This window comes from Cherax quadricarinatus, chromosome 43, assembly GCF_038502225.1.
Source record: "Cherax quadricarinatus isolate ZL_2023a chromosome 43, ASM3850222v1, whole genome shotgun sequence".
NCBI lineage: Eukaryota > Metazoa > Arthropoda > Malacostraca > Decapoda > Parastacidae > Cherax > Cherax quadricarinatus.
The window spans coordinates 26335728-26347970 of NC_091334.1; the positions used below are offsets into that span (position 1 = coordinate 26335728).

Consider the following 12243-nt stretch of genomic DNA (forward strand, 5'->3'; position numbering starts at 1 on the left):
ACAACATCAGTCAGTACTTGTAACCAAGCCTAAGCCTGGCCACTACAACATCAGTCAGTACTTGTAACCAAGCCTAAGCCTGGCCACTACAACATCAGTCAGTACTTGTAACCAAGCCTAAGCCTGGCCACTACAACATCAGTCAGTACTTGTAACCAAGCCTAAGCCTGGCCACTACAACATCAGTCAGTACTTGTAACCAAGCCTAAGCCTGGCCACTACAACATCAGTCAGTACTTGTAACCAAGCCTAAGCCTGGCCACTACAACATCAGTGTTCACACTGTAAGTTGCTCCATAAACATACTTATCTACATTCAAGTTATCATAGTGAATGACAGATCTACTCAGGCTTCTAATTGCACTGCATTATTTACTTCTCTCCTAATATTATTCATAATGCTAGCACAGATATACCAAAGTTAAATTCTATGTTATCCTTCAGGGTACTTTTCTGGGAAGGAGATATTTTATCTCTACTGAAGATGAACTAAAAGTGATGTTGGCCTCACTGAGTCAGAATAAAATGCACTTTGTACCCACTTTCCACCAGTAGTGTTATCAAACTCAAATTTTTTATCAAATTATATTCTATGAAACTTAATTTTCATTTCTAATTTGTTAATGTGATGGCAGTTAATTGCCAAAGTTGTTCAAACACCACCTTATAGTTTATACTCTTTTTTCACTTATATGTGTAACTATCTTATACCATCATCAATGTTAAATATGTAGTGTGTGCAGCCTATAACAAGAGTTAGTGCAATACAACACAAAGTTAGGTGCTACTGTTTATAACCTGCTTTTTTATTGTCTACTGTATACAGTCACTAATGCAATAATAGGTGCTATTGATATTTTTATTTTTTTTATTAACACAACAGCCAATTCCCACCAAGGCAGGGTGGCCCAAAAAAGAAAAACTTTCATCACCATCATTCACTCCATCACTGTCTTGCCAGAGTGGTGCTTTATATTACAGTTTATAAATCTGCAACATTACACCCCTCCTTCAGTCTTAATCATTCATTATATTTCCTTACTGCTATATCATTATATGTTTATTAGTATCTACAATCTACTGCTATAGTATACACTTACACCATTATTCTTCAATCACTCCCCTATTACAGACATTAATATTACCCCTTATCACCCTTCTGCAACTCAAAATCATTTAAATATTTACCAGTCAACCCTAAATGCTCAATGCTGACAGCGACGGTGAACTGAATCTATATGATCTAAATCCCAGTCAACATTTAAGTTAAAATAGCTGTGTGTACTACACACCAACAGAAGCCAGTATTGTCCTCAGCAATGTCAAGACCTAAACCTACTCACTATACAAAACATTCACTCATGCTACTGTGCAAACTATATTTACAGAACAGTCAATTCCAATATAAATCATGACTTGAAATGCTTTCTTGACAGTTGCAATAGGACCCATGGACACAATATTTTTATTTTTTTATTAACACACTGGCCAATTCCCACCAAGGCAGGGTGGTGCGAAAAAGAAAAACTTTCACCATCATTCACTCCATCACTGTCTTGCCAGAAGGGTGCTTTACACTACAGTTATAAAACTGCAACATTAACACCCCTCCTTCAGAGTGCAGGCACTGTACTTCCCATCTCCAGGACTCAAGTCCGGCCTGCCGGTTTCCCTGAATCCCTTCATAAATGTTACTTTGCTCACACTCCAACAGCACGTCAAGTATTAAAAACCATTTGTCTCCATTCACTCCTATCAAACACGCTCACGCATGCCTGCTAGAAGTCCAAGCCAATCGCACACAAAACCTCCTTTACCCCCTCCCTCCAACCTTTCCTAGGCCGAACCCTACCCCACCTTCCTTCCACTACAGACTGATACACTCTTGAAGTCATTCTGCTTCGCTCCATTCTCTCTACATGTCCGAACCACCTCAACAACCCTTCCTCAACCCTCTGGACAACAGATTTAGTAATCCCGCACCTCCTCCTAACTTCCAAACTACGAATTCTCTGCATTATATTCACAACACACATTGCCCTCAGACATGACATCTCCACTGCCTCCAGCCTTCTCGTCGCTGCAACATTCATCACCCATGCTTCACACCCATATAAGAGCATTGGTAAAACTATACTCTCATACATTCCCCTCTTTGCCTCCAAGGACAAAGTTCTTTGTCTCCACAGACTCCTAAGTGCACCACTCACCCTTTTCCCCTCATCAATTCTATGATTCACCTCATCTTTCATAGACCCATCCGCTGACACGTCCACTCCCAAATATCTGAATACATTCACCTCCTCCATACTCTCTCCCTCCAATCTGATATCCAATCTTTCATCACCTAATCTTTTTATCCTCATAACCTTACTCTTCCCTGTGTTAACTTTTAATTTTCTTCTTTTGCATACCCTACCAAATTCATCCACCAACCTCTGCAACTTCTCTTCAGAATCTCCCAAGAGCACAGTGTCATCAGCAAAGAGCAACTGTGACAACTCCCACTTCATGTGTGATTCTTTATCTTTTAACTACACACCTCTTGCCAAGACCCTCGCATTTACTTCTCTTACAACCCCATCTATAAATATATTAAACAACCACGGTGACATCACACATCCTTGTCTAAGGCCTACTTTTACTGAGAAATAATCTTCCTCTTTCCTACATACTCTAACTTGAGCCTCACTATCCTCGTAAAAACTCTTTACTGCTTTCAGTAACCTACCTCCTACACCATACACCTGCAACATCTGCCACATTGCCCCCCTATCCACCCTGTCATATGCCTTTTCCAAATCCATAAATGCCACAAAAACCTCTTTAGCCTTATCTACCTTTCCTAAAGCCTCCTTGTTCATCTGCTATCCTATTCTCCGTCTTACTCTTAATTCTTTCAATAATAACTCTACCATGCACTTTACCGGGTATACTCAACAGACTTATCCCCCTATAATTTTTGCACTCTCTTTTGTCCCCTTTGCCTTTATACAAAGGAACTATGCATGCTCTCTGCCAATCCCTAGGTACCTTACCCTCTTCCATACATTTATTAAATAATTGCATCAACCACTCCAAAACTATATCCCCACCTGCTTTTAACATTTCTATCTTTATCCCATCAATCCCGGCTGCCTTACCCCCTTTCATTTTACCTACTGCCTCACGAACTTCCCCCACACTCACAACTGGCTCTTCCTCACTCCTACAAGATGTTATTCCTCCTTGCCCAATACACGAACTCACAGCTTCCCTATCTTCATCAACATTTAACAATTCCTCAAAATATTCCCTCCATCTTCCCAATACCTCTAACTCTCCATTTAATAACTCTCCTCTCCTATTTTTAACTGACAAATCCATTTGTTCTCTAGGCTTCCTTAACTTGTTAATCTCACTCCAAAACTTTTTCTTATTTTCAACAAAATTTGTTGATAACATCTCACCCACTCTCTCATTTGCTCTCTTTTTACGTTGCTTCACCACTCTCTTAACCTCTCTCTTTTTCTCCATATACTCTTCCCTCCTTGCATCACTTCTACTTTGTAAAAACTTCTCATATGCTAACTTTTTCTTCTTTACTACTCTCTTTACATCATCATTCCACCAATCGCTCCTCTTCCCTCCCGCACCCACTTTCCTGTAACTACAAACTTCTGCTGAACACTGTAACACTACATTTTTAAACCTACCCCATACCTCTTCGACCCCATTGCCTATGCTTTCATTAGCCCATCTATCCTCCAATAGCTGTTTATATCTTACCCTAACTGCCTCCTCTTTTAGTTTATAAACCTTCACCTCTCTCTTCCCTGATGCTTCTGTTCTCCTTGTATCCCATCTACCTTTTACTCTCAGTGTAGCTACAACTAAAAAGTTATCTGATATATCTGTGGCCCCTCTATAAACCTGTACATCCTGAAGTCTACTCAACAGTCTTTTATCTACCAATACATAATCCAACAAACTACTGTCATTTTGCCCTACATTATATCTTGTATACTTATTTATCCTCTTTTTCTTAAAATATGTATTACCTATAACTAAACCCCTTTCTATACAAAGTTCAATCAAAGGGCTCCCATTATCATTTACACCTGGCACCCCAAACTTACCTACCACACCCTCTCTAAAAGTTTCTCCTACTTTAGCATTCAGGTCCCATACCATAATTACTCTCTCACTTGGTTCAAAGGTTCCTATACATTCACTTAACATCTCCCAAAATCTCTCTCTCCTCTACATTCCTCTCTTCTCCAGGTGCATACATGCTTATTATGACCCACTTTTCGCATCCAACCTTTACTTTAATCCATATAATCCTTGAATTTACACAATTCATATTCTCTTTTCTCCTTCCATAACTGATCCTTTAACATTACTGCTACCCCTTCCTTAGCTCTAACTCTCTCAGATACTCCAGATTTAATCCCATTTATTCCCCCCACCGAAACTTCCCTACCCCCTTCAGCTTTGTTTCGCTTAGGGCCAGGACATTCAACTTCTTTTCATTCATAACATCAGCAATCATCTGTTTCTTGTCATCCGCACTACATCCACGCACATTAAAGCATCCCAGTTTTATAAAGTTTTTCTTCTTCTCTTTTTTAGTAAATGTCTACAGAAAGGGTTACTAGCCCATCGCCCCCGGCGTTTTAGTCGTCTCATACGACATGCATGGCTTACGGAGGAAAGATTCTTTTCCACTTCCCCATGGACAATAGAAGAAATAAAGAAGAACAAGAGCTATTTAGATGTATGTATATATATACACTGTATGCATGTGCGTGTCTGTGAAGTGTGACCAAAGTGTAAGTAGGAGTAGCAAGATATCCCTGTTATCTAGCGTGTTTATGAGACAGAAAAAGACACCACCAATCCTACCAACATGCAAAACAGTTACAGGTTTCTGTTTCACAGTCATCTGGCAGGACGGTAGTACTTCCCTGGGTGGTTGCTGTCTACCAACCTACTACCTACTAGTCACAAAAATCTCTATGACATTCCCTGTGTCAGGTTAAATCTTGTCAAAAATTCAATATACATAAAAGGACTCAAAATCTGGAACTCTCTGCCAAAAATCTCCAGAACCACTGACTCGGCATTTTTAAAACTACACTTAGAAAACACCTTATCTCCTTAACTTATCCCAGCCCATCATAAATAAATATGTAACAAACTATATACATGTATACATTTGCTCAATATCATGAACATACGTAAATCATTATAATCAATATATGATTACTCTCAGTATCTGTAATCATCTCAAATGTAATACAGTGGACCCCCGCTTAACGATCACCTCCCAATGTGACCAATTATGTAAGTGTATTTATGTAAGTGTGTTTGTATGTGTATGTTTGGGGGTCTGAAATGGACTAATCTACTTCACAATATTCCTTATGGGAACAAATTCATTCAGTACTGGCACCTGAACATACTTCTGGAATGAAAAAATATCGTTAACCGGGGGTCCACTGTATTATTAACATGTTAACTTTATCATGAAGGAGTAATCCAATGTGCGATGGGATCCACAGCAATTGTACATTAATTCCCTTTTCCTGGATTTTCGAGTAACTATACCTGGCTTCTCCAATAAGCATGTTGCTGGAGTCATTATATGAATTAAGAGCCTTTAATGATGACATAGAATCAGTAATGATAACAGAGTCAAACTCAGTGTCATAAGTTAGCTTTAACACCCTTAGGATGACAAGCAATTCAGTTTGCAGTGTAGATGCCCAGTTGTTAATGATGTCTAACTCATTGTTAACTAGGGAGGTGGCAACAAGAGCAGATGCAGCCCTGCCAGAACACTCCCATTTACGTCCATCATAATATATAACGTGTGTTAAATTATAACTACCAGCTGGGTGACAAATTTCTTCTTGAGCAGTTGCTTGACAAGAAGAACATCTTAAGTACATTTCCAGGACTACGAGAAGAGCGAAGATGAGGCGATGGTCGACTCCTTGATCGACTCTTCTTGACCAGTTGTGACCCAGACCACCAGGAGAGAGGACTGGTACTGACTGAAACATGACTGGGAGAGCAGAAAGAGAGAGAGTGTGAGAGAGTGTGAGTGTGTGAGAGAGAGTGTGAGTGTGTGAGAGAGAGTGTGAGAGAGAGAGATAGAGAGAGAGAGATAGAGAGATAGAGAGAGATAGATAGAGAGAGATAGATAGATAGAGAGAGAGAGAGAGAGAGAGAGAGAGAGAGAGAGAGAGAGAGAGATAGAGAGAGAGATAGAGAGAGAGAGAGAGAGAGAGAGAGAGAGAGAGAGAGAGAGAGAGAGAGAGAGAGAGAGAGAGAGAGAGAGAGAGAGAGAGAGAGAGAGAGAGATAGAGAGAGATAGAGAGAGAGAGAGATAGATAGATAGATAGAGATAGATAGATAGAGAGATAGATAGATAGATAGAGATAGATAGATAGATAGAGAGAGAGAGAGAGAGAGAGGGAGGGGGGGGGGGTTAGGTCAGTTGAGGATCTTCTACAAGACAGAAGTCACCCTCAAGCAGCAAGTCGAGTGCAGTTACAAAAACTCCAGGTAGTCCTTTACAACAGGTGACAGCTGCTCACAATGTATACCTGACAGCAGGGGAGGAGGTGGGTGGCAGGAGGACTAACATCTACCTCACAGGTCAGTGTTACCAACTGGACCAGCTGCCACTACCAACATTCATCAGTGTTACCAACTGGACCAGCTGCCACTACCAACATTCATACAACTATTGCAAGAAAATCAAAATATTTCTATTCCTATGCAAAATTCAAGCTAAGAACTACCTGTAGAATTGGACCATTATTGAGAAGAGATTTGTATACTGCCAATGAACAGGAAATAAGTGAAATCCTAAAAGAACAGTATCAGCTGGTGTTCAGCAACCCACTAAATGAACACCAAGGTAGAAAATGCAGAAATATTTTTCACTCCAGCAGAAGGCTGCACAGACCAACTAACTGACATTAGTATAAATCTCATAGATTTCGGAAAAGAAATGGATAACATGCCCACTCACTCAGCACCTGGAGCAGATTCATGGAATGCCCTATTTATAAAGAAGTGCAAAGTACCACTAGCACGAGCACTCAATGTTCTTTGGGAAAGAGCTTAGATCTAGGTGAAATACCGGAGGCCCTAAAAAGTGCAGACATAGCTCCTTTGCATAAGGGAGGTAATAGAGCACTAGCTAAAAATTACAGACCAGTAGCCCTAACCTCTCACATCATAAAAATCTTAGAAAGAGTGATGAGATAGCAGATTACAAATTTCATGGAACAGTACAACCAGCATAACCCAAACCAGCATGGTTTTAGAGCACGACGATCATGTCTGTCACAGCTGCTGAACCATTATGACAAAATTACGGAGGCGTTGGAAGATGACCAAAACGCAGATGTGATCACAGATTTTGCAAAGGTGTTTGACAAATGTGATCACGGAGTCATAGTCCACAAAATGAAGGCCATGGGCATTAAAGGGAAGGTAGGCAGATGGATTTTCAGGTTCCTAACACACAGACCACAAAAGGTAGTAGTAAACAGAGCAAGATCCAGCATTAGCAAAGTAAAAAGCTCTGTGCCCCAAGGCACTGTCCTGGTACCTCTGCTGTTTCTTATCCTCATAGCAAACAGAGATAAAAACACCAATCACACTTTTGTATCATCATTTGCAGATGACACTAAAATAAGCATGAAAGTCACTATGGTAGAGGACACAGAAAAATTACAGGAAGACATAAGCAGGGTTTTCCAGTGGGCAGTGAAGAACATGACGTTCAGTGGTGGTAAGTTCCAGCTGCTTAGGTATGGAAAAAATGAAGAACTCAAAAGGAACACTATGTACAAAACTCAAGAGGGTCACCAAGGAACTCATAAAAGACCTGGGAATAATTATGTCAGCTGACCTTTCTTATAAAGACCATAACAAGACAAAGATCACGACAGCCAGGAAGATGACGGGGAGAGTACTGAAAACTTTCAAAACAAGGGAAATAATGCCGATGGTGACACTCTTCAAATCGCTAGTGCTCATTTAGAATGTTGCTCAGTGCTGACAGCTCCATTCAAAGCAGGAGAAATATCAAAGCTGGAACAAATACAGAGAACATTTACAGGTCACACTGACCCAGTAAAGCACCTAAATTACCGGGAATGCCTTCAAGACTTGAACATGTACTCTCTGGAGTGGAGAGAGAGATACATGATAATATATACCTGGAAAGTACTCGAGGGCCTGGTTCCCAATCTGCACACTGCCATAACAACATACTGGAGTGAGAGATATGGGAAGAAGTGCAAAATAAACACAGTGAGGAGCAGGGGTGCGGTGGGGACAATAAGTGGGACATCTTACCAGAAGATATTAGAAACATGGCTGGAACAAGTGTAGAAGCCTTCAAGAGGAAATTGAACAAGTATCTTCACCAGGTACCAGATCAACCAGGCTGTGATGGATATGTGGGGCAGTGGGCCTCCAGCAGCAATAGCCTGGTTGACCAGGCAAGCATCAGACGAGCCTGGCACATGGCCAGGCTCCAAGAGTAGTGAAACTCTTCAAAGGTACATCAAAGGTATCAATGGGTACATCATGGAACACCAGGGTACATCACAGTACATGGTAAACCATAAAACATCACAGTACACCAGAGTAAACCATGGTACACTAGGATACATCGTGGAACACCAGGGTACATCATGGAACACCAGGGTACATCACAGAACACCAGGATACATCATATTACACCATGAAATGCCAGGGTACACCAAAGTACATCATGGTACACCATGGAACACCAGGGTACATCATGGAACACCAGGGTACATCATGTTACACCATGAAACACCAGGGTACATCATAGTACACCATGGAACACCAGGGTACATCATGGTACATCAGTTATCAAGACAGCAGTACTTACTTTGTTGGATATATTCTTGTGTCAACACAAACTTCTTGGGTGAAGTCGCCGCCGCCACTGTTGGCGGCGGCGGCGGGGAGGATGGCAGAACCTTGTCATGTCTGGTCTGCACCGCCGGCGGTGGAGAGTCCACCTCCGCCGCTACATCCACTCCCGCCGCCGTCGCTGCTGGACTCTTGCTGCCGCATTCTACGGTTGAGTTCTGAAACACATTGTTCAATATTATGACTAAACCACACATAATGTACATGTTTACAAGATGAGTGAGGATGTTACAGTTCTGGAGGTGGGAAGTACAGTGTCTGTACTCTGAAGAATGAATGAGAATGTTACAGCTCTGTAGGTGGCAAGTACAGTCAGAGGCATTGCTAGGATTGGTGTCACCTGGGGCGGCATCTTTGGTGTCACCCCCATGAAATCCAAGGGCGGGGGGATGGGGGGGAATAAACTCAGTTACGTCACTACTGCATGACCAGTGACAAATGTTTAACAATGAGAACGTTTAAGGGCCATAAACTGAACAGGAGAATACTTCTCAACTTTATTAATGCTAAAATAAATAATCGTAGTAATACTGAAGAAACAAACTCAAATACCACTTTGAGTACAGCCAACACATCCAACATTTACAGTGGTCCCGCGTTGTTCGTAATTAATCCGTTCCTGGAGGAGCTACTATAAACGAAATTTACGATTTGCGAATCAATTTTCCCCATAAGAAATAATGTAAATACAATTAATCCGTTTCTGACACTCAGAAGTATTAAAACAAAAAAAAATTTTACATGAAATATACATGTAGTACATAATACAATGGGAAATGATGAATGAAACATTAACAGCATAACACTTACCTTTATTGGTGATTCTTCTTAGTGTATGGGAGACTGGAGGAGGAGAGAGATTGGATTGTTTACAGTTTGGAAGGGGAATCCCCTTCCAGCAACACCTCAGGTACCAATTCCTTCTCTGGGGTTGCTTCTCTTCTCTGTTTCTTAATGCCACTAGGACCACCTTGAGAGTCACTCTAGTCTTGTCTCGCAAAGTAACTGTGGAGAGAGCTCTGTTTCTGGCGTCTCTTTAACACTTCCCTAAAATGGTACAAGACTTTGTCACTGTACATATTTCTCACCTTCTTTACCACAGGCTTGACACTAGGAGCTTTCTTTGGAGCCATGGTAGCTTATTTAGTACTTGCAAGGACTAAAATGAGTGGAATATTATGAAATATTTCGTAGGAGCACTTGAGGGGACCTTCACTCACTGGTAAACAATGCCAGACTGGCTGGGTAGGGAGGCCTCCCCGGCTCACACCGTGCGTAAGCGTCCTGGACGAACTACTATTCGCGAGTCAACCTATGAAAAGCGAGTCCATGTTTATATGAAAATACCCCTATGATTGGCGAAATTTACGATTGCCAAGAACTACGAAAAGCGAGGGACCACTGTATTATTCTTCAACAATGCCAAAAGAAAAAAACTTGAAAAATTAAGAAAAACATTGCAATATCAGAGAAACACTAGTTCCGATCTGACCTTGAGTACAGGTAACATCTCAGTGAATCAGATCACACAATCCCTTGCCTTCAATCCTGCAAAATCATCCATCACATCATCAAAATCAATGCTGTCAACTGACCCATTTTCTATGGATAACATTGCTATGTCAGAGATTCTGGATCGACTCATTGTGGACCATAAATAGTTTTTAATCAGCTTCAACTTGGAGAAACTCCTTTCACAAGAAGCCACAGAAACACACAAAGTAAGGAACAACCTCAGGCAGAGCGTCAGAGTTGGAAGAGATTCAATGAAATCCCATTCAACTGTGAATGTTAGTACATCCAGTGTAGTCCAGTGCTTAACTTTGTTAAGATCAACAACAGCAGCTTGCAGGTGCCTCCTTAGTCTTGGTATTTCAAGCATGAGCTCATTCTTGTATATTTCATTATAGAAGACTGAGAGTCTTGAAGCATCACCTCCAATTCTTCTTCAATAGCTTGTACAAGATTCTTTGTTTGAATGACCACAAACATGGCTGCCACATTCTTGATTGCTTTTCATCATATCTCGAGTTCATTATGAAAATGATCAATGCACTCCAACATTGCCCTCTTGTTTTCTTCCTGTAGAGTGAGTTCGGAATCTCTTGCCTGCTCCCCTGCCATCCTTTTCTTTAACCTGATTCTTCTCTCTGTTGGAAATTCATACTTCTCACATTTCAAAAGTGCCTGTTGTATTGAATTTTCCACTATGCAATCTCGCCCTTCATTCAAAAATAAGCGCAGTGCCTCTAACTTCACTTTGTCAAGAGTTAAATCCTTAGTGTGCAAGTACTGCTGTGCAAGCCAAACCTCCTGAAGTATGTCACACCAGAAATACAGATAACACACAAATGTGAAGTCACACACAGCAGAGAGAAGACCTTGTGCTGCTCCTCTTGTATCCAAAATTTCCCGTGGGTCGCAAAGAGCTTCAATCGCTGCCACAAGTTCCTCGAAAGATTCCACTACTGGTTTCACTGCATTGTAATGAGAACTCCATCTTGTTGTTGATAATCTTTTCAAAGAGACTGCAGTATGGTCCATTAATACATCCCATCGATGAGTGGAGGAGGCAAAGAACGTATACGCTGACTCAAGACTGCCAAAAAATTCTACACATGATTAATTCTCAGCAAAAGAATGTTGACCACACAAGTTCAATGAATGGTTGACACAACCACTGAAAATTGCCTTCTTGTTCTTTTCTTTAAGAATGGCTTGTACACCACCATGGACCCCGGCCATGGTGGCAGCATTGTCATATCCCTGAGCACGGCACAACATGAAGTTCAGTCCATCACTTTCCAGCTTTTTCAAGATATCAGAACTGATATCAGCAGCTTTTTTGCCCTTCAAAGGAAAAAAAACAAGAAAAACTTCCTTCACTTGAACTCTTCCATCCTCCATTTGCATGTACCTGATAACTTCTGACATTTGGTCAGTGTGTGTCACATCTGGTGTACTGTCAAACATAACGCTGTAGAATACAGCGGAGGAGGCAGTATATATAGGCCAACAGGCAGGGCCGGGACAAGAGAGGTAGTAGGAAAGGAGGAAGACAGGCAGTCGTAGAGGTAGTAGTAGTATAGTGGACCGAGTCAAATACTAAGAAAGAGGAGCACTGCAAGGGAGCTAGGGGCCCTCAAGGGAGTTAGGGGCCCACAAAAGGTAGAAACAAAAACACAGAGGGAGTGGGGGAAATAATAATAATGGACCAAATACCAAAGGCAGAAGAAAGAAAACCTGAAGGAGAAAGAGGAAAGGAGAATG

At 41.2% G+C, this 12243-nt stretch overlaps 1 protein-coding gene across 2 annotated transcripts in view; it reads right to left on the minus strand.

The window, feature by feature from the left end:
* The window catches only part of LOC128694096 (nucleosome-remodeling factor subunit NURF301-like), a 175104-nt gene that overhangs the window by 50568 nt on the left and 112293 nt on the right, over positions 1-12243 (minus strand). For both annotated transcript variants that reach the window (XM_070093764.1, XM_070093765.1), the window contains exon 15: positions 8930-9131. In XM_070093764.1, coding sequence (XP_069949865.1) covers positions 8930-9131 — 202 coding nt within the window. The remainder of the gene's footprint in view (positions 1-8929; positions 9132-12243) is intronic.